At 44.3% G+C, this 21,578-nt stretch overlaps 2 protein-coding genes across 2 annotated transcripts; one reads left to right on the top strand and one right to left on the bottom strand.

Moving 5' to 3' along the window:
• The first annotated feature begins 6,796 nt into the window (after positions 1–6,796).
• Positions 6,797–14,037, top strand: LOC311310886 (tetraspanin-31-like). Its single transcript, XM_084440471.1, has 6 exons — positions 6,797–6,890; positions 7,859–8,026; positions 8,382–8,462; positions 9,474–9,614; positions 9,998–10,114; positions 10,645–14,037. The coding sequence occupies exons 1-6, from the start codon at positions 6,828–6,830 to the stop codon at positions 10,717–10,719; spliced, it is 645 nt and encodes a 214-aa protein (XP_084296597.1). The 5' UTR covers positions 6,797–6,827; the 3' UTR covers positions 10,720–14,037.
• A 188-nt stretch (positions 14,038–14,225) lies between these two features.
• cdk4 (cyclin dependent kinase 4) lies at positions 14,226–19,291 on the bottom strand. Its single transcript, XM_084441139.1, has 9 exons — positions 19,073–19,291; positions 17,956–18,024; positions 17,398–17,628; positions 16,627–16,762; positions 16,075–16,242; positions 15,710–15,819; positions 15,255–15,305; positions 14,994–15,129; positions 14,226–14,764 (listed from the first exon to the last, which is right to left on the bottom strand). The coding sequence occupies exons 3-9, from the start codon at positions 17,613–17,615 to the stop codon at positions 14,663–14,665; spliced, it is 921 nt and encodes a 306-aa protein (XP_084297265.1). The 5' UTR covers positions 17,616–17,628; positions 17,956–18,024; positions 19,073–19,291; the 3' UTR covers positions 14,226–14,662.
• Between the last annotated feature and the right edge of the window lie 2,287 nt (positions 19,292–21,578).

Raw genomic sequence — 21,578 nt, 5'->3', positions numbered from 1 at the left:
TCCCGCTCTCTTTTTCATACAGCGATCTCAGAGCGGTTCCCGCTCTCTCTCTCTCTCTCTACCTCTCTCTCTCTCTCTCTCTCTCTCTCCCTCTCCCTCTCTCTACCCCTCCCCTCCTGCCTCTATGGAAGGAGAGAGAGAGCGATGATGCACCGGAGGGAAAAAAAAAAGCATTGAAAAAACCCGAGAGACGTCACACAGATGAATGAAAGAAGAGAGGGAGGAAGAGATGGGAGAGAGAAGAGAAGAATGAAAGAAGAGAGAGGGGGAAGAGACGAGAGAGAGGAGAGAACATAGACGAACAGAGAGTTTAGGGAGGAGGTGAAAGTCAAATGAAATAAGGAGTAGGGCTGGGTATCGAGTCGAATTTCAAGAATCGATTTGATTCCGATTCACAAGGTTTGGAATCGATTATCACGATTAAATTCGATTCGATTCGATTCAATATCGATTCAGTTAGTGTTACTAAAAACTTTTTTTTTTTTTGCTGTAACCTTAATTACATGACTGACAAGTTATGCAACACATACTAGGGCTGGGTATCGATACTGATTTCCAAAAATGAATGAATGAATGAATCATCATGAACTATTCATTCCTTCATTTATTCATTCATTCATTCATTCATTCATTCAATAAAAGATCGATTTTGGGATTCAGAATCGGTGAATGGATTTTTTAAACCCAGCCCTAATAAGGAGGTCTCAAAACAAACTGAAAGAATGATAACACACTGTGGGGCACTGGGGAGAGGATGAGAGGAAGAGAGGGGAGGGAGAGAGGGAGGGTGAGAGGGAGGGAGAGAGGGGAGGGAGAGAGGGAGGGAGAGAGGGGAGGGAGAGAGGGGAGCAGGAGGTGGAATAGAGGAGGAGAGGAAATCAGAATGGTGAGGGAATTTAAAAAAGGGTTGTAATAGAATAGAGGAACAGAAAGACGAGATGATATAATACAACTCTTCTTTAGAGGAAGAGGAAATAGAGATGATATAATACAGTTCTTCTTTAGAGGAAGAGGAAATATAGATGATATACTACAGCTCTTCTTTAGAGGAAGAGGAAATAGAGATGATATACTATGACTCTTTAGAGGAAGAGGAAATAGAGATGATATAATACAGCTTTCTTTAGAGGAAGAGGAAATAGAGATGATATGGCTCTTTCTTTAGAGGAAGAGGAAATAGAGATGATATGGCTCTTTCTTTAGAGGAAGAGGAAATAGAGATGATATACTATGGTTCTATATTTAGTAGTCATCCGCTCCATCTCCCATCTCCCCTGTTCAGTATTGAGCTGGAAGCCATTCCCGTAGACCCCTTTTTCAGCTGTTAGCATCGGGGTAGCAACAGATTACTCACCGCCCCCCACCCCCCCCCCCACCCCACCCCCATCCTCACGTGACAGGGGCTGGCCTGTTACCAGGGTGTTAGCAGCTCCACAGGACCTAGGGAGTCACTCGTCTGCCTCCTTCTGTCTGTCTCTCGCTGTGTGTGTGCGTGCCTGTGTGTGTGTGTGTGTGTGTGTGTTTGCATGTGTGTTTTAGAGAGATGAAGAAATAGAGGGTGGAGACGGCAAGTAAAGAGAACCTCTGTTCATTGTCAGCGGCACGTTGTAAAGGGAGCGCGTCACGCCAATATCAGACACTAAACAGTGTTACCACCCTGTGGTATTATTATTAACGTTACCTAATGATCTGTTACAGATCACACATCAATCAAATATGCATGTGTGTAATGTTGGTGTAATGATATGTTAGTGTAATTCTATATGTGTTCAGAGCTGTTAGGTTTTGTGTGTAGTGTTGTTTGTTTGTTGACATGTATGCACACCAACACAACCCACTTGTGTACATGCTTATCGGATTGAAATCTGCACACACACAAAAGTGTGGTGGTGAGCCACGCCCCCTCCAGGCGGACATCTGTGTGCTTCATTCGCAGAGACAGAAGCCATGTTTCCATCCACTTGTCAATCGAATTGTGTGAGGATCGCAAAAAATATGAATGCGAATAAAAGTAACTATTTAATAACTTTTTTTTATTTATCATATACTAGGAAATCTAATATCCAATGGGGATTGTTGACAGGAATGACTGCTCAAGTGATGATTACATCAAGCTGTGCAATCGCTGCCTGCTTCAACGCATTCAAATATTCCACAACACAACATTCTTAACATTCCAGGACAGTGTAGTGTATTATTCAGCAGGATGTGTTGGGTGTGTCCGTTGTGACATTTATCAAGGCCACCGCCATGCCGTGTAAGGAGAGTCAGGGTTCCCTTCTCTCTGGGGAACATCTGCATACATGTGGACAAATGTGGCTCTGAAGAGCAACCACTGTTGTCACAAGTTGACACATTCTTTGACCTCTTTCTTAAAGAGGCAATGCTTCTCTCTGACTGGCCATCATGGGATTCTCCACAGATATATTAAAAAAACATTTAACTATGCCAGGCTCATAGTAATGACGATTAATAGCCTGCCATGATGTGAGCAGAGTGGATGTGTGCGCGTGTTTGTGTGTGTGTGTGTGTGTGTGTGTGAGAGAGAGAGAGAGAGAGAGAGAGAGAGAGAGAGAGTGTGTGTGCATGTGTGTGCATGTGTGTGTGTGTGTGTCGGGGGGGGGGGGGGTGATGACTTAAGTGAGATGGACACTGTTAAATGTGTGTGTGGGGGGCGGGGGAAGGGCAATCAAAATTTGGACACACAGAGCTAATGACCCTTGACTCATCTGCCATACAAATGGCTTGATGGAAAACAGCCATGTGAGTAGGCTAGGGATGTGTGTGTGTGTGTGTGTGTGTGTGTGTGTGTGTGTGTGTGTGTAGGTAGGCTAGGGATTGTGTGTACGGCTCACATACACACTGACTGTGAAATGACAAACATGCACCTAGAGACACTCGGACGAGGAGCGGCTTCATGAATCGAATCAGCGCTCCAGAGCGACAATCTGGGGTGTTTCAAATCAGCCTGATATCTGCATCACCAGAAATGTGATCTGTAATCATCCAAAGAAAGGAACTAGAGCAGTTTCACAACTCTGCATCTGACAAGGTTGTGTACTTGAACATCCGTTTCAGCGGGATACAACAGGATGTGTGTGCCTTTCCTCCGTGACGGTGACAGAGATGGTGAAGGTGATGTATGTGACATGTGACACCTTCACAATGAGAGATACAGAGAGGAAAGGCGGATGAGATGAAGAAGTGAGTAACACTTGACTAGCACTTAAAACGATGAATCAAAGGTGAAAGATGTGAACAGAACAAAATAAGAATTATCGATATCACAATTTTGAGCAGTTAAAGTCGCACTGAAATGAAAAAAGCATTCTGTCCAATTTTGGTTCACATAATTGGTCATAGTGTTCACCTATTCAACGATGTATGCCAAAAAAAAATCAAAATTCTACTTTTGTTGTAATCTTATACCAAAGTATATAATTTCTTACTTCCTGGAAAACGGTAGGTCACGTGCAATGACGACAACAGGTACCTTAGATTTTAGGCCAATAATCTCACAACATCCACCCGTCAATCAACGCTATCCTTCTATCGAATCTGTCTAAAGTTCTTAAAACCCGTCCACTTGTCAATGTTCCAATCAAATTCCTCTAAACATATGTCCCACCCTCATAGCTTGTTTGCGTCGGAAATACGTCAAACTACGGAAGTTAGATGATCTCAAACGTCCGTTTCAGTGCGACTTTAAGAGTAAATAAGTAAATTAAAGTAAATATAAAGTAAATAAGGTGAGGAGGAGAAAGTGAAACCCAGATATGTACTTCTGGGTATCTCCTACAGGCAGGAAGTGGCTTCGAAGAGAGGAGGAGAGGAAACCTTGATGAGTCCTACTGCCATGATGAATCAGAACCCACAGCCAGCAGATACCCAGCCTTCCTGCACAATATATTAAATGCTAATTATTTAAATATTGTCAATCCATGCTATCAAAAAGACACTCAAAGATGTATACCAATGCTTTCTAATGATAACGAATTCAGATCAACGAATTCAGATCATTGAAGTCAAAGTTACTAAGTCCAAATAGACATGGCTGGTGAATACATCCTTCTTGTCTATGTTAAGGGAACTTTGGGGGAAATTATCTTATTTGCCATCTTCCCCAGAATCAGACAAGACGATACTGTACAACAAGAAATGATTTGCTGATAGCGATTCTGATTACACTTGCCCTTCACCTCACTTCAGTCTTTGCTAGGAAGGTCAACACATGATAGGAGAGGGATATACAGTAGCCTACAGTACAGTACAGTGTCTCAGAGGGGATTTGAACAACCTATGTGTACAGTAGGCTATGTACATAACTGTAGCATACTGTTTCCATGGGAGCTCAATGATGAAAGAGACAAAGCATGTTCTTTTTGAGTCATTTTTCTTTCTCGCTCTCTCATCTTCTGGAATAAAACACAGTTAGGATCGAGCCAGGCAGGGTATCAAGACCAGGTGAGGGACAGCGGTTTCACTGGTCCCTTTGATCTGACCACATCCACTCAGGCCTTCGCTCAACTGGGTGTTGTCACGGGCTGAGACTGTTTCAAAACCAGTATGAGCTGGATGTGAGTTAACAGTGAACTGCAATAGGACTTCCACTTTTTCAGTAGAAGTAAAGAGGCAAAAACGGCACCAGACAAGCCTGGAGTCCCTCGATTTCTCTTTGCGTCAAAATAGCATCTCAAAGATACTATAAATAAGCCTCAAACCTAGTCTGCACCTCAAAGAAAATGGTTGCGTAATCTCTTCAAGTTGATAGAGGATATTTTCAGAAAATAACCACTAACAGAAAACTGTAGCACATCTCCCATCCACCTCCACAAAGGATTGTGTTTGTGGATTTCAGCTCTGCCTTCAATCAATCAATCAATCAATCAATCAATCAATCAATCAATCAATCAAAGCTTTATTTGTATAGCGCATTTCATACCCAGAGGCAACACAATGCGCTTTACAGAGAACAAGGGAGGTGGGTATACGACCCACTCTCTACATATTCCAGAGGGAAGCAAAAAACCAGCAACCTTCAACACCATCCTCCCACCCACACTGGAGTACGAGCTCTCACAGCTGCACGTGCCTGACTCTACCTGCAGGTGGATCACCGACTTCCTGTCCAACAGTAAACAGTACCTAAAGCTGGGCAAAACCATCTCAGACTCCAGGTCCATCAGCACTGGGTCCAGGGCTGCGTCCTTCCCCCCTACTCTTCTCCCTGGACACCAACAGCTGCACCTCCATCCACCCGGGAGATCGACCAGCTGCTGAGCTCAACACTCTCAAGACAGCGGAGATGATTGTAGACTTTAGAAAGAATCCCCCCCCCCCCCTCAATCACACTGAATGACACCAGCATGAGACTGTCTGCATGTCTATCTTCTGTCATTATGAAATTTGTCAGGCCTACTAACAGGCCTATACTGTGTACAACTGGGTTTGGGTTTGCAGTATTCTGAATGACCTCGCCTAAGTTAATTGTGATAATTGGTCACTCACTTTTTGCATACAAATAGCTTGTCCAAGTGCCTAATAAGGTATGTTGGTTTTGCCTATTTCATAGGCCTACCTGTGTTATGACACGGAGTTTCCCCATTTCTTATCCACCACTGATGTAATAGTGAACTCACTTCTTCAGTCACCACTGTAAGCCTTAATAATAAAAACTCTAAGCTAAGTGTTCCAACAGCATGCCAGCATACAAGTACCCCTAACCCTACATCTGTTTATTAGCCATATTCATACTAGGAATTTGACTATGGTTAAGGCATACGCAGACAGGGGTTAGGACAGGGTGCAGGACAGGACAGTGCAAATACATGACAGTGAAAACTGCAAGCTAACTCACCTTGGATGCTGTGAAGGTAAACTTTTAGACCAGAGCGCAGCTGCTGATCAGTGACTCGATCCAGTTGTTTGAACAGTTTGGTAAAGTTGTTCTTCAAAGATTCGTATCGCTTCACCTCTGCCCGAATAGCAGTGAACTGGGCCAACTTGTTGTTCATATTTACACCTGCCTTCGTTCACTCAAAACGCAAGATTGACATTTTTTATCCATCCTTGCGCGCGTCTCCAAACGCTCCAGCCAACGCGTTTATGTACCGCATGTAGGTTGAGTAAGGTAGGATAGACTCTGGTGAGCAAGATAGTCTAGACTCTGGTGATATTGTCTATCAGCCGCTTTGGCTCATCATCCACTTATTTAAACGGATGATAATTTCCTGTTGCATTTATTTAGCCTCTCTCAGCGTTACTTCCTTGTTTTAAAGCATGCTGACGTGATGCCACAAACACCTGCTGGAGATGGGCCAAATATTTATGAATAGTCGAGATCCACTCGACCTGGGAGACGTGTAGGCCTAGGCTACCTAACAGCCTATCATTTTGGCAATTAACTTAATTAGGCCTGCTATTTTTCACAGATAAAACCCTTGCTAAACTTAATTACTAGTGCACCTGTCATTCGGGTTGTGTACTATGTTTGCACAGCGGTATCTAGCTGTAGCATTGCCTCCACAAACTATGCAGACTCGTTACTTGTAGCCTAATTGATCAATCAGTTTATCGGTTATCGCTGACCTGTATTGATCAGCAGTGGATCCACAAAGACAACTTCATTGGTTGCGCTAATCTCAGCGCGATACTGGATGTGATTGCTGATTGGCTAAAATGTTTCCTTTTATCCAGCTAAACCAATCACAGAGGACTGAGGCGATACTGATGAGAAAAACAACAGAGCGGCCAGGATATCCGTAGTTCTAACTACTGCTAACTTCCATCTAGCTAGTTCGTGGAAGTGGACCCAGACAGACATCAACATGGTGTGTGGCGGCTTTACGTGCTCTAAAAATGCCCTATGTTCCCTCAACGTAGTGTACATGGTAAGTGTGCTAGACTAGCTTATTGTGAACGTTACTGTCTAACTAGGCTAGTGCTACTTAGGCTAACTAGAGGAAGATGGTGCCAGTTAGCTGCTAGCTTCCCTCTCCTGACTCCTTCTAGCTTGCTTGCTTGTTAGTAAGAGGAATGGATCAATGTCCACAGGGGTTTCGAGAAACGAGTGCTAAAGCTGGTGCATTGACACTAATCTGTCACCTTTATGGCAAAAGACACCTGTAAACCTATGTTTTCAGAATACCGTTATCAAACTTGTAACATAAGATACCCTGGTTTGTTTGCATCTCTCATATCGTATGTAATGTCTCTAAATGTCTTACTAGCCTTGTTTAGTAACGATACACAGTCACTGCATGACAATGAGTAACATGAAGCTGTGCAGTCATACACATTAGTGTTGTCTCAGTATACCACCACATCTACACACATGCCCTAACCCTAACACACAGCACAGTGATCTACACACATGCCCTAACCTAACCCACAGCACAGTGATCTACACACATGCCCTAACCTAACCCACAGCACAGTGATCTACACACATGCCCTAACCTAACCCACAGCACAGTGATCTCCAGCCAAGCATACCTCTACTACAAGCTGTCAGGCCAAGCAGATAATAAGATGCTACTGATTTCAACAATAACAACTTCCATCACATTAGCTACTTTTGAGGGTGTTTTTATTGAGTAGCAACCAAAGTGAGTGTGTGTGTGTGTGTGTGTGTGTGTGTGTGTGTGTGTGTGTGTGTGTGTGCGTGCGTGCGTGCGTGCGTGCGTGCGTGCGTGCGTGCGTGCGTGCGTGCGTGCGTGCGCACGCTGTCTCATATACATTTTGTATAATGTACATAGGTTTACAGGTGTCTTTTGCCATAAAGGTGACAGATTAGTGTCAATGCGCCAGCTTTAGCACTCGTTTAGCTACATATATATTCTCTGTTTCTCTCTCCTAGTTGGTGGGTCTGCTGCTGATGGGAGTGGCAGCGTGGGGGAAAGGCTTTGGAAATGTCTCCAGCATCCGTATCATCAGCGGCGTGATCGCTGTGGGCTTCTTCCTGCTGCTCATCTCCGTCGTGGGCCTCATCGGAGCCTTCAGCCACCACCAAGTCACACTGTTCTTTGTATCCTTCTCTGTCCAGACTCCACGTAACCCTTTTAATACGACCACGTCACCGGCAACATTTTAAAAATATCTAACAAATATTTAATAATATTTAAAAAAATATCTAACAAATCTAAAAAATTCCTCACTCCAACACTTGCTGAAAGCTGAGAAACTGTGCTTTCTAGTATTATAGGGAAAATCCAATTAATATTCGAAATGTTGTCACTTTATTTTCAGGGTTAAAAGAGTAAGTTGTTCTGAGTGAGATGTTCTTTCCAGAGAGAAGGCTTCTCTGGATCTAGTAGTCCGTCTCTCTAAAGATTTCAAACATCTTGCAGCTAGTTCCTTGACTGCTCCCCCCTCTCTGCCAGTACGTGGTCATTCTCTTCCTGGTCTTCCTCTTCCAGTTTGGAGTGTCCTGCTCCTGCCTAGCTCTTAACCGTGAACAGCAGGTATGGATGGATCATTTAATGACAGATAGATAGACTATTATCTATCTATCTAAGTCTCTGTGTCACGTGGTTGTCATTTTCTTCTACTGATTCAACTCCTGTTTACTATCAAATGTTAGCTGCTTTATCGACTCGATTCAATTCTTCTGTCACATTTTTTTCTCATACTTTTCGGTAACTATTAGCGCTGGAAATCCCCCCTGTACTTTTCCCCCGGGGGAAAATCCCCTACAACTCCCTATTCCCTAGAAGTCCCTGTGTAGATGGTGTTCAGACAGCAGGGTAGAAATCTCCCCCCCCCCCCCACGAGCACAGGGGCAGTACAGACTGGCCTGCCTATAGCCTGCTATATCCAGGCAACGAGAGAGAGAAGAATTAATTCTCGAATTTCTGTCTATGGGAACAAATATTTTTTCCAGCAGATGTCTTAGTTACAACAAATTGAACTATGAAAGCAGTTTCAAGTTCACACATATTGCATTTATTGAGTTTAGTTAGAGAAATCCCCACAATGCTCCAAGCAAACACAGAAGTGTTTTGGTTGTGATCGTGGACTTCTAAACCTCAATCTGTCTATGGGGTTTTATTGTCTATGTGTATTTGTCCACCAGATGTCTTAGTTACAACAATATTGCACTAGGAAAGCAGATTCATGTTTATGTGTGGGATTTATTCAGTTTTAGAAAATCTACGTGATCGCTAAACAAGGAAGCTTTTTTACACGGTGAATTTAAACATGGCGCCGTTGAAATAAAACTTTTCCAGTAGGCTCCCTACTCAGCCAATCCCCCACAAAAGACTGTCCCCCGGCAGGAGTACTCCCTCGGGAGCGGGGGCTTTTGGGGGTTATAAAGTCAGCCGCCCGTACACCCCGCCCCCTTTGGTGTGAACATGGCGAGTTACCCCCAAAGGTTCGTAGTTCGGGGGGTAAAGTACAGCGGTGAGAAAGTGCCTTGTATTCCTGTTCATCAGCACCTCTGGCTCCTTCTCACGGTGTGTTTGTGACGGCAGGAGAAGCTGCTGAGTGCATCATGGGGGATCATGAGTAATGACACTCGGGAAGGTCTGGAGAAACAGCTGAACTGCTGTGGCCTTCTGAACAGAACCGACACCCGAGAGCAGTTTAACATGGATGTACAGCTCTGCACCGCGGTAAGAACACACACACACACACTCACTCACTCACTCACTCACTCACACTCACTCACTCACTCAGACACATACACACACACACACTCACTCACTCACTCACTCACACACACACACACACACACACACACACACACACACACACACACACACACACACACACACACACATCCCTCAGGAACTGCCCTGAACTCTGAGCTTAGCCAATGGGAACAAAACCAGCACTGGACCAGCTGTCGGAAGTAGAATGTAAAAAAGATCATGTTAAGCATCCACCGCCATTTAAATGTCCTACTACCCTAATCCTAACCCCTATAACCTTCTCTGTCCTATTGCCCTAATCCCAACCCCCCCTGTCCTACTACCCTAACCTTCTGGGTCTGCAGGCCTGTACGAAGGCTAAGGCCGGCCCCTGTTTCTCCTGTGGAGATAAGATGCTGCTGCACGCCTCTGACGCTCTGACCATCCTGGGAGGAGTAGGACTGTTCTTCAGCTTTACAGAGGTCAGATCACACATCTGCACAGAGCAATGGTCAAACCCCGGTTTGGTTTTATGCGTTGGTATCTTTGACCTCTGACCTCTCTCAAACGCATATTGACATGAACATGTGACTTATCGTCTTTACAGAAGACCATAAAACACTGGTGCAATAAGATATCGGTTATAATGCAATAAGATATCACAGTTATAGTCAATCAATCAATCAATCAAAGCTTTATTTGTATAGCGCATTTCATACCCAGAGGCAACACAATGCGCTTTACAGAGAACAAGGGAGGAGGTCATACGACCCACTCTCTACATATTCCAGAGGGAAGCAAAAAAACAGTAATCACCCGGGGGCCAGATAAGTGAGCTGTAAAAATTCTTCCCTGACCCCTCTCAACAAGGCGATGGAGCAAGCTCCTGGAGTATGTTTGTCTACCGGCTAAGAACATTTATAATAGTGCAATAGGTTATCACAGTTAGTCCCAATAAGATATCACCGTTAGTCCTAATAAAATATCACAGTTTGTCCTTTTTCTGTTTCAGATCTTGGGGGTGTGGCTGGCGGCACGTTACAGGAACCAGAAGGACCCGAAAGCAAACCCTAGTGCATTCCTATAGAAACAGACCAAACCCTAGTGCATTCCTATAGAAACAGACCAAACCCTAGTGCATTCCTATAGAAACAGACCAAACCCTAGTGCATTCCTATAGAAACAGACCAAACCCTAGTGCATTCCTATAGAAACAGACCAAACCCTAGTGCATTCCTATAGAAACAGACCAAAGAGAACATATCAGAACACAAATCACACTACTGGATGCACACATGAGAGAGATACACACACACACACACACACACACACACACTATATATATATGTATGTGCCAATATCAAAACATAGACATTATTACACAGACCTGAGACCTTATTACACAGACCTGAGACCAATCTACAATCTGCACCACCATATACTTTGAGGTACATTAATTAGCAAACGGAACTCACACAAACCCATGCACACGTGCATTCCCTGAGCTAGTGGCAGCAGTGTTGGTCTGTATAGTGTACAGTGATGCCCTCTGTCTTTCTCTCCTGACTTGATAGAATGGTACTGTCGTTGTTGTACGATTGTCTGTCCATTTCCACAACCTTGATTTGCATATACTAGACCCAAACATCACCCTGTAATATGCATATACTAGACCCAAACACAATACGCTGTAATATGCATATACTAGACCCAAACACAATACGCTGTAATATGCATATACTAGACCCAAACACAATACCCTGTAATATGCATATACTAGACCCAAACACAATACCCTGTAATATGCATATACTAGACCCAAACACAATATGCTGTGATATGCATATACTAGACCCAAACACAATACCCTGTAATATGCATATACTAGACCCAGACACAATACGCTGTAATATGCATATACTAGACCCAAACACAATATGCTGTAATATGCATATACTAGACCCAAACACAGCACCATGTGACATGCATGCACCCAAACACATCATGTGATATGGACATACTACACCCAAACACAGCAACCCGTAACATGCATATAGACATGCTGTGATACAGATATAGATCCAAACACAGTACCCTGTGCACCAATCACCAGCCTAACAGTGTCTGCTATGGCACGAAAGACTAGCATTGATTTTCTCTGTAAGCACAATCATAGTCTTAGGTTCAAAGGGGTCTACGTAAAGACAATATTCAAACGGTGCCAATTAATTGACTTCAAGTATTATTACAGGACCCGGGGTGGGGTGGGGGGGTCTTTTTTCGGTCACACCGTGACACACATTGCACACACAGTGAGCGGCGACGTGTCACAGCACACACACATGTAATTTTCGGAGGTTGCCGGTGGAAATTGTTCCCTGCATTTCTCCCCTCCCATCCAAGCTGTCCTCCTCCAGGGCAGCCAGAAGCAGTGAGCAGCCATCGATCATGGCACCCGGGGACAAAGACTGAAGACTGAAGAACATCTGTTCTTCTGCATGTTTTTCATATTGGGTTCTTTGGGAGGAGACCATTGCGAACATGGGGAGAACATGCAAACTCCACACAGAAAGACCCAGAGACCTTCTTGATGCGAGGCAACAGTACTAGGTACTACAGTACTAGGTACTTTGCCACCATGCCGCATGCAAGTGATTTTGGGGTTCAGTGTCTTGGTCAAGGACACTTCGGCACAACGGCGGGTGCTGGGATCGAACCAGGGACCTTGCGATCCCCAGCCGGCCACTCAACTCCCAAGCTCCGTGCCGCCCGACTCATCTATCTGTTTTTATTTGACCTTTACACTTCAGTGCAGCTTGTGGCCAATATTTCCACCAGTAAACAGGTGCCTGAAACCAGTATTGTTCTGCTTATTAGAAAGTCTGTCAAATCGAGGCGACTGCAGCTTTTCAGCATCCTCAGGATGAAACGTCTGTCCAGCGGAGGTAAAGGGGAAACTGAATTGGTCCTGAAGTCCCCCTCGCACTTTGTTGGAGCTATTCTCCCAGGAAGATTGATGGTACTGGGTGAGACTAGAACATGTCTAGTTCAGGAGTAATAACCAGATCTCTCTCTCCCACTAGTCCTGGGAAAGCAGCTCGAGAGTAGACATTTCTTTGTGAGAAAGTCTACACACTGAAAGAGGGCTTTAACACAATGTCACATTACAATTAAAAAGGTTTAATTTGCCCGGTCTTAGTTGGAATATAAATGTGAGGCAGTATTGTCTCTTTGGTTGGTAAAACCATTGCAACTGTACAGTCAGAGGGTTCAGACATTTTAACAAATTTTCTCATTGTTTTACTTGTTTCAAGCACTTACTGTGTTGAGTTCGCCAGTGTTCAGTGTTAACACACTACCAAACTGTGCCAGTTTGATATCTAGGCTTATAAGAATAGTGAATGAGACTGAGTGGTTGGCAGGCAGCCTATGTGGTTAGGGCTAGATCAAATATAAGCCCCTGTAAAGCTGTGGGTCTCACCCAAAGGCCTGGAGAGACATGCGTAGTAGGGGGCACACGCGGAAGCCACCGGAGGGATGCTACAGACAAGCTGGTTCTGTGCTCAAGAAGACCAAGAGAGCTCCCAAAGAAGTAAATGATCCTAACTGCAATGGGGAATAACTCGAACGCTTCTCCCCTTCCATGTATAAAGTAGCCAACGGCAGAAGTACCTAAGGGTTCTTGAGGAGCAGTAATTGCTGTGTGTGTACCGTATGCTAGTGACATGAACCTGGGCGTAACAATGAAGGAGAAATGAGAATGCTCTGTATGTATCTGATTACATTACAATCTTTTTATGGACATCCAAGGTTCAATATTATTATGGGGGTTGATGTCGGCCTGCCTGCCAACCAGTGGAGAGGCACTGACAGATATTTCAAGGCCATTTGTGAAACGTTTACTTAGATCTTTGGTCTGAAAGCGTTTTATGTATGCTCTGTATTTATCATGTTATTCTTGATCTACTTGTCATTGTTTCCCTTATGTGTAACGATTTGATTTGCTATTAATGAAATGTTATTGGAGCAAGCTGTTTTATATTGCCTTTACATATTTATTTGTCATTGGGAAAATCTGTACTAATCAGGTATTGTTGGTTTAACAACCAATGAAGTAATGCTATTCAAATGACTGAGGGAATGATGGAACAGAACCTAGCTGTGACTTCACACCTGTGTTGTGAAGTTTGAAAGTGTTTCTTCCTTGGTAGTGTTGCTTTAACAAGATAACTGTCATGACCTGGGCTCCACCTCAACTTCCTCTAACATGCCTGATGCAATGTCTGAAATCAATGTCTTTATACGGTACCTGTGTCTCACTTGTGTTCATTTATCTGCTGTTGTACTTGCGTTTCAACATATTGAGCCTATTGTATTATTTTGAGCAACCAATTTTCCTATTAAATGTCAAGATTGCAGAGCTTTTAACAGCTGCCACTTCCCCTCTTTGAAATGGCAACATGACTCCAAATTAAATCTTTCTAAAAGTGCATTTCTATACATTTGGGTGTAGAAAAGGTGTACTCCATTACAATACTCTTATTTTAGAGAACCAAATCATTTTTAAAATTGCAGGAATCTGGAGGCAGGAAGTGATGATTGGAGCAGCTTTTATTATTCAATCACAGGACTGGTACATTGTGTTCATGGAATGGAAGGCAGGAATACTGAGTACAGAAACATTCTTTGGCCCTCTAACCTACATGCCAATAAGCTGGTCTGTACTTTACTTGGCCATTAAAACACATAAAGCTCATTGCAAAAGTACTCTGGCAGTTAGTCCACGTTGAGCGTGCTTAGATGGACATTTCTGTAAGGGAACGAAAGGGAAGTCTGTCCATCCGTCAAGGTCATATCCCATTTCACTCCCAACACATTCAGCAGGGGTCCATCAAGTGTGTCTGCAGGGGTGTGTACACTAGCATTGGAAGCACCCCCCCCCCCAGCAGAGGACCTATAGTCGGAAATGCAATGATGACAAGGAACACGGCAACGCCAGCACTTGGTCCCGCTAAGCCAATCACTACGTCTCAACTATCAGTCTGAGTTTCCGTGTCCTCTTCCTGGAAGTACTGGTGTTCTAGAGCACTCAGGGCAGAGATTCTTCTCAGGGGGTCAAAGGTAAGCATTTCCTGTGTAAGAAAGAATGACTGGTTTAACACTAGAGCGTGAGAAAGACAAATGAGTAGAACTTTTCATTTTGTATCTCATATCTACAGCATCTCAGGAAATCGAACTCTAACCTAAGAGTCGTCTGTTTATACGTGACAGTATTGATCCAATTCTGCCAAATATACGAAATAGTTAAACATTTTCCCCCCAAGTGAAACATCCCCAGAAACCCAAACCAGGAAGTCGTACCAGCAGCAGTGCTTCCCCGTCTTTACTGATCTCAGGAACATAGTGTGTGATTGGCCGGGGGCTGACGGGGCTGAAATTCTGTTGTGAGAGGGTGACATCGGCAGGCCACTCGTCCTCCGCTGGTAAGCCTATCACCCTGGAGAGACAAGCAGGGACACACCAGTCAGTCAAGTGTCCCAGAGTGTCCCCTCAGCTTTATCATAAAGATTCATCAGCCACAAACTGGAGCAATCGTGAAAAAATTATGAATGTCATACTCACTGGAAAATCTTCCCAAGTTGGTCCATTTCAGATTCTCCACAGAACAAAGGTCTTAAAGAGAGAGTTGGAGTATAGATATATTAATTAACAGAATAAGGAACTTAAAAAGAGAGTTGGAATACACAGATATAGTGATTAACGTGGTGCTACAGGCCTAAGACGTAGCCCCAAGTCTAAATTGATCCTTTCATTTTTCGCTGACCTTTGCCCTCGTCTGTGTTAAGAGGGCCCTTGTCTGACCCTCCTCTGTGCTCCTGTGAGACTGTTAGTGTGGTGCCATAATGATAAGGAAAGAATGCTTCAGCCCCAGTCCATCACAGCACAGCAACAGTCCCATATCACCACCAGGTGGAAGCATTTGTCCCTTTCCTTCCAGGAAATATGGGTTTCTGTACAAAAATCCAGTGAATATGAATGTGACTTCCTTGTTTTACGGCATGTGAATTGGTACTCACTTGCGTCGGAACATCTCTGCAAAGATGCAGCCGGTGCTCCAGATGTCCACAGGCGTGGCGTAGGTGGACTGCAGCAGCACCTCTGGAGGCCGGTACCACAGGGTCACCACCTGACATGGAGAACGGGCACCAGACCGTCAAAGGAGGGGTTGTTTCAGGGCGCCCCGGTAGCTCACCGGGTAAGGCGCGCACCACATGAAGGCTAGTCCTTCGCGCGGCGGACCCGGGTTCGATTCCCGGCTCGGGTCCTGTGCCGCATGTCCTCCCCTCTCTCTCTCCCACATTTCCTGTCTCTCTACACTGTCCTATAACATTAAAGCTGAAAAGCCCTTAAAAATATCTTTAAAAAGCAAGTGCATTCTTACCACAGGAGTGAGGGCCATGTGACCGCTGTAGATCCTGGCCAGTCCAAAGTCTGCTAGCTTCACCTGGCCTCGGCTGGTGACCAGGATGTTCTCCGGCTTCAGGTCCCTGTGCACCACACAATTCGAGTGGAGGAACGCCAGGCCGCACAACAACTGGCGCATAAGGTCCTAGCAACACACAGGGGGACATGTTTAACCTGGGCACCAGGATCTGTCCACACAAGGGGCATGTCCAGAAGCAGAGCCAAGTTCTGTCTTATATCCACGAGGGAAGATCAGGCTAGGTCTAGATTATATCCACTAGGCAAGCTCAGGCTAGGTCTAGATTATATCCACTAGTGAAGCTCAGGCTAGGTCTAGATTATATCCACTAGGGATGCTCAGGCTAGGTCTAGATTATATCCACTAGTGAAGCTCAGGCTAGGTCTAGATTATATCCACTAGGGATGTTCAGGCTAGGTCTGTCTTATGTCCACTAGAGAAGATCAGAATAGCTCTGTCTTATGTCCACTAGAGAAGATCAGGCTAGTACAGGATTGTTTTGATTCTTACTCTGATGCGGCTGGAGGGCAGTCCTGGGGGTGGGGCCTTTTCTAGGTAGGTCTTCAGGTCCTGGTCCACATGCTCAAACACCAACGTGACTTTAGTCTCCTGGTCGGTCCTCAGGGTGGCACACACATCCATAAGCCTGGGGAGCACAGCAGAGCACATACCGTGTACCCATTCACTATGTTCTCAAAGGAAAGGCTCACTAGTAAGTATACTTCATGGAACAGTAGACAAGTACAAGTGAGTCTTTGTGCCTTCCAGGGGATTCTGAGTGTCTGAGTGGGTGTAGTGTTGCACAAGGTACAGTAGTTGATTAAGCTACATTTCACAATTCAAAATAAAATCATCTCTAGATGAACAGTAGTTGGAGTCAGTTTGTAACAATGTAACTGTTAGCTTGTCTTGCTCATGCTATACATTTCAATCATTCATGACTTTCCAAGGTGTCGTATTAAGGAAAACGTGTGATTGATCGGTGGGCGTTTCCTTCCCTAAAAAGGTCCTCTACCAAATAATTAGATCATTACATTTCTTTTATTTATATTCAGTAGTTAAAGTCCCTTATCAGGATGAGGAGGGTTATGCACCGTAAGTAATGATTGTAGTGTTGGGTCAGTGAGTGTGTTTGAGCAATATACAGCATAATCATTAGTGTCCGACTCTGTAAATGTGCTCTAACTTGTTTTTGGCACAGAGTGTGAATCTGGGCTATGTATGATATGTGCGTGCGTGGGTGGGTGGATGCTGCACATACAAACATACAGACACGCTTACTTCACCACGTTGGGATGGTCGAACTGCTCCAACCTCTTCAGCAAAGCCACTTCTCGGACCGTGGAGATCGGGAGGCCATCTTGGTCCGTCTGGACACGCACACTTTTCAAAGCCACAAACTGGCCACTCTCCACGTCTCTCGCCTTGTACACTGTTCCATAGGCTCCGCCCCCTATCTCAGCCACAGGTTCGTACTGGATGCCACTGCCCTGGGCCATGGCCAAGCACTGACTGAGTGACAGAAACATGACAAACGCATGAGCTTATGGCTGTCAACAAGACACACACAGAGAGAGGAAGTATGCCCGAGTATGTCTACATGTTTCTTCTGCAGTGGGACCCTGTCCAACCAGCCTCTTTGTCCCGATGCTCCCCAAAATGGAGGTCCACCTGTCCCGAATCCAGCTCACAACACGGTCTACCACCTCAGATGACCTTTCACCTTCCCTAGCCCCGCCTCTCATTATCAGGGGGTCACTTCAACTTCACAGCAGGAGAAACAGGGAGGTTTTGTGTGCATGTGTGTGTGTTTGTGTCTGTGTGGTGTTGGAATCTGACCTGATATCCAGTGAGACAAGGGTTCAGTCAACAAGACATTCCTGTGGTCAACAACTCAGCACTGCCTCCCTGCAGACATGGGGCCGAGGAGGGTGAGGGGCAAACAGACAGACAGAGAGAGATAGAGAGAGATAGAGAGAGAGAGAGAGAGAGAGACAGAGAGAGAGAGACAGAGAGAGAGAGAGAGAAAGAGAGAGAAAAAGAGAGAGAGAGAGAGAGAGAGAAAGAGAGAGAGAGGGAGTAATATGCTGTTATTCAGAGTGAATGCAATTAGTAGTTGCCTAAATAATATTTTCAAGGTTCTACTTGGATCCTTTGCCATCACAAGCTCTTCCTGTAGCTAGCGAAGCTGCCAACTCTTCACCTGGCGTACAAAGTGTCAACTATTATTAGCCAGGAAGACAAACTGCATCTGTCAATTGCTTGCATGATAAGAAAAAGCAAAACAGACAACTTGCACTGACTATTTACTGCAGGTATTATGCAAGTGAAAGGTCTTATATAAATGACATTCCCAGAACTTTGGATTAATTATTGATTATATAGTCTAGACACGTTATTTATGTAGAAGTTTTTAACCCTTCTTCCTGCACATAATGAGTTTGTTGGGTAAAGCTACTTATTTGATTGTTTCCTGAAGTTAACCATATAGACAGAGTTAGGGTTGGACAGAATAGACAGAGTTAGGGTTGGACAGAATAGACAGAGTTAGGGTTGGACAGAATAGACAGAGTTAGGGTTGGACAGAATAGACAGAGTTAGGGTTGGACAGACATGGGGCAGAACTCGTGGCTGAAGACAAAACGAAAGCCCTCAACACGTGGTGTGTTCTCCATAGCGCTTTGTTGATTAATCTCGACCAAACCGGCGGAAAGAGGCCACAACATCTTCCACAATACATTGACGTGGCAAAAACCTACACTGTGCATAGAACAAATCTAGTGTTTGGCAACGTTAGCTAACAAAAAATGCGTGCGCTTCCTCCAGAAACTAAATTCATATAATGTAACTAGATACGGTGACAAACGCATCAAACTCAAAACAATTTCAGCAAACATCCTTTCACATGTAAATAAATAAACCGATTCAAAAGAGGGCTTGCTTTTACAATACTTACCACGTTTGCTGTTTTCTGTTGCAGCCAAATGTAGCCTCTGTTAATGCATGAACCAAACCATCTTCAGTTGCTCCGACTAGAAGTGGTTGTCATCGCGCTTAGTCTTCTGAGAGTCGGAACTGGGTTTGGATTCGATCAAACTAGTGGATTAACTTCGGCCTTTAGTTCACTTTTTCCCAACACTGACAAATTTAGGGTGAAGCGGAATCGCTTCCTGTCTCTTCAAGGCGGAGCCAAATAAAACACATTTTACCGTCAGTTATGCACTTTAAAAAAAAAAAATGCTTGAATTAGAAATGATGTATCTTTTCATAGCCTAGATGCGGATGTAGGCTGCTATGTATGCTCTTCTACATCTTTCCCATAAGACAGATAAGCCTATGTCTTGATGAAAGGTAGAGCTGGAGTTAGATTTCGAGACAAATGCTTTATTTCTTAAACGTATGGCCTCGCAAAACCTATTTCCATTCATGGGCCACACTTCATAACTTCATATCTTTCTAACTTTTCTCAGACATTAATTCCAGCTGCGTGTTGTGCTGAGCGCTCATCAGATGCGCCCTCCGTGGTCATGATGACCGTTCACGGAAACCCCGCCCAGCTCTCTCCCGTGCTGTGATTGGTGGACATCTCTGTTGCTAGGCTCATGTGCCATTCTGGTTTGCTGGGAGAAGCCCCTGCATTCCAAAGGAAGTATTCAGTATGGAGTGAACTGGAATTATGTAGCCTGGAAGGCTATTCATTCTGGTGAGAAGAGCATTCACTCACTGAGTCATTTATAGCACCTAACAAACTCACGTTTACCCTATTATCACAATATTCTGCACATTATTATGGCCCAGCCTAACCTGACACCCATCAAACAACAGAAATTCAGTATTATTGTCAATGAGAATATTCCACTTGAAATAGACTGGTAGGCCTAGCCCATTGTGTGTGTCACTTGAAATAGACTGGTAGGCCTAGCCCATTGTGTGTGTCACTTGAAATAGACTGGTAGGCCTAGCCCATTGTGTGTGTCGTCAGTCACGAGTCGTGACAAAGACAATATATTATTGTCCATTCATACTATAGACTAGACTGCACTTCAGACTACACGGCTGGGAGAACACACCCTAGCAGATTACTTTCGTCTTCATTATCACTTGTGATATTTGAAATAATTTCCAGAGATTGCCTGAGCACGGGAAGAGGTGATGGATTGTGGGTAGTGCCCACTAAAGTCATTGAAGCGAAGCATAATAGATAAAATAAATTATGTAGACGAATCATAAAAACAAAACTCTGGATTGCTGCCAACACAGAGATACCACATTGTATTAGTATTATTGTACTATTGTCTCATAAGCCTAGAGGTCAGATCAAACACACTGCTCAGTCCTGCACCCTGTCTGTCTAATGTTGTCTCCATCAGTGTTGTCAATATATGCACCAATTGACCAAAACAAATTCCTAGTACAGTAAAACCTACCTGGCAAATAAAACTGATTGTAATTATGAGACGTCTCAGACATCTCAGATTATAGTAAATTCTTAATATTTTTTTGCTGGGGAAAGCAATACTTTTATTCTGCATCTTTCTTAAAGCTTTGTGGATGTATGCTTTATAAGGAAGGAAAATTATTTGTCTACATAATAAAAATGTTAGCACCTTTAATTGAAGGTTTGCAAACGGATCTCTAGATTATGATTGATACATCCATTCAGAGGTTTAGTTCCAGATAAAAGTGTAGCTGGTGGAACACACAGCACTAGGTGGTTCAAAGCTCTAGTCTAAGCTTCCAACATCGTGGTGAATTTGCTCCCGGCAAACACAGGGCCCGTCAGCTCGCCTCCAGAGGGCCCACGGCCAGGACACTCCTCGCCATGTGGGCCCATATGGCGGGGTATATTTCTCTCAGACTGGCAAGGTACAGCAGTGGTAGCAGCACTGAGTTGGGATGACCATCTGTCAACAAGAGATAGCAGGGCACAGGCAGCCTGTTAGCAGAGATAGCAGGACACAGGCAGCCTGTTAGCAGAGATAGCAGGACATAAACAGCCTGTTAGTAGAGATAGCAGGACATAAACAGAGTGTTAGTAGAGATAGCAGGACATAAACAGAGTGTTAGTAGAGATAGCAGGACATAAACAGCCTGTTAGCAGAGATAGCAGGACATAAAAAGAGTGTTAGTAGAGATAGCAGGACATAAACAGCCTGTTAGTAGAGATAGCAGGACATAAAAAGCCTGTTAGCAGAGATAGCAGGACACAGGCAGCCTGTTAGCAGAGATAGCAGGACATAAACAGCCTGTCAGTAGAGATAGCAGGACATAAACAGCCTGTCAGTAGAGATAGCAGGACATAAACAGCCTGTTAGCAGAGATAGCAGGACATAAACAGCCTGTTAGAGATAGCAGGACATAAAAAGCCTTTGAGCAGAGATAGCAGGACATAAACAGCCTGTTAGAGATAGCAGGACATAAAAAGCCTGTCAGTAGAGATAGCAGGACATAAACAGCCTGTT

The sequence above is a fragment of the Borostomias antarcticus genome (assembly GCF_949987555.1).
Source record: "Borostomias antarcticus genome assembly, chromosome: 7".
NCBI classification, from domain to species: Eukaryota; Metazoa; Chordata; class Actinopteri; order Stomiiformes; family Stomiidae; genus Borostomias; species Borostomias antarcticus.
This window is presented reverse-complemented; position numbering and strand designations above follow the sequence as displayed.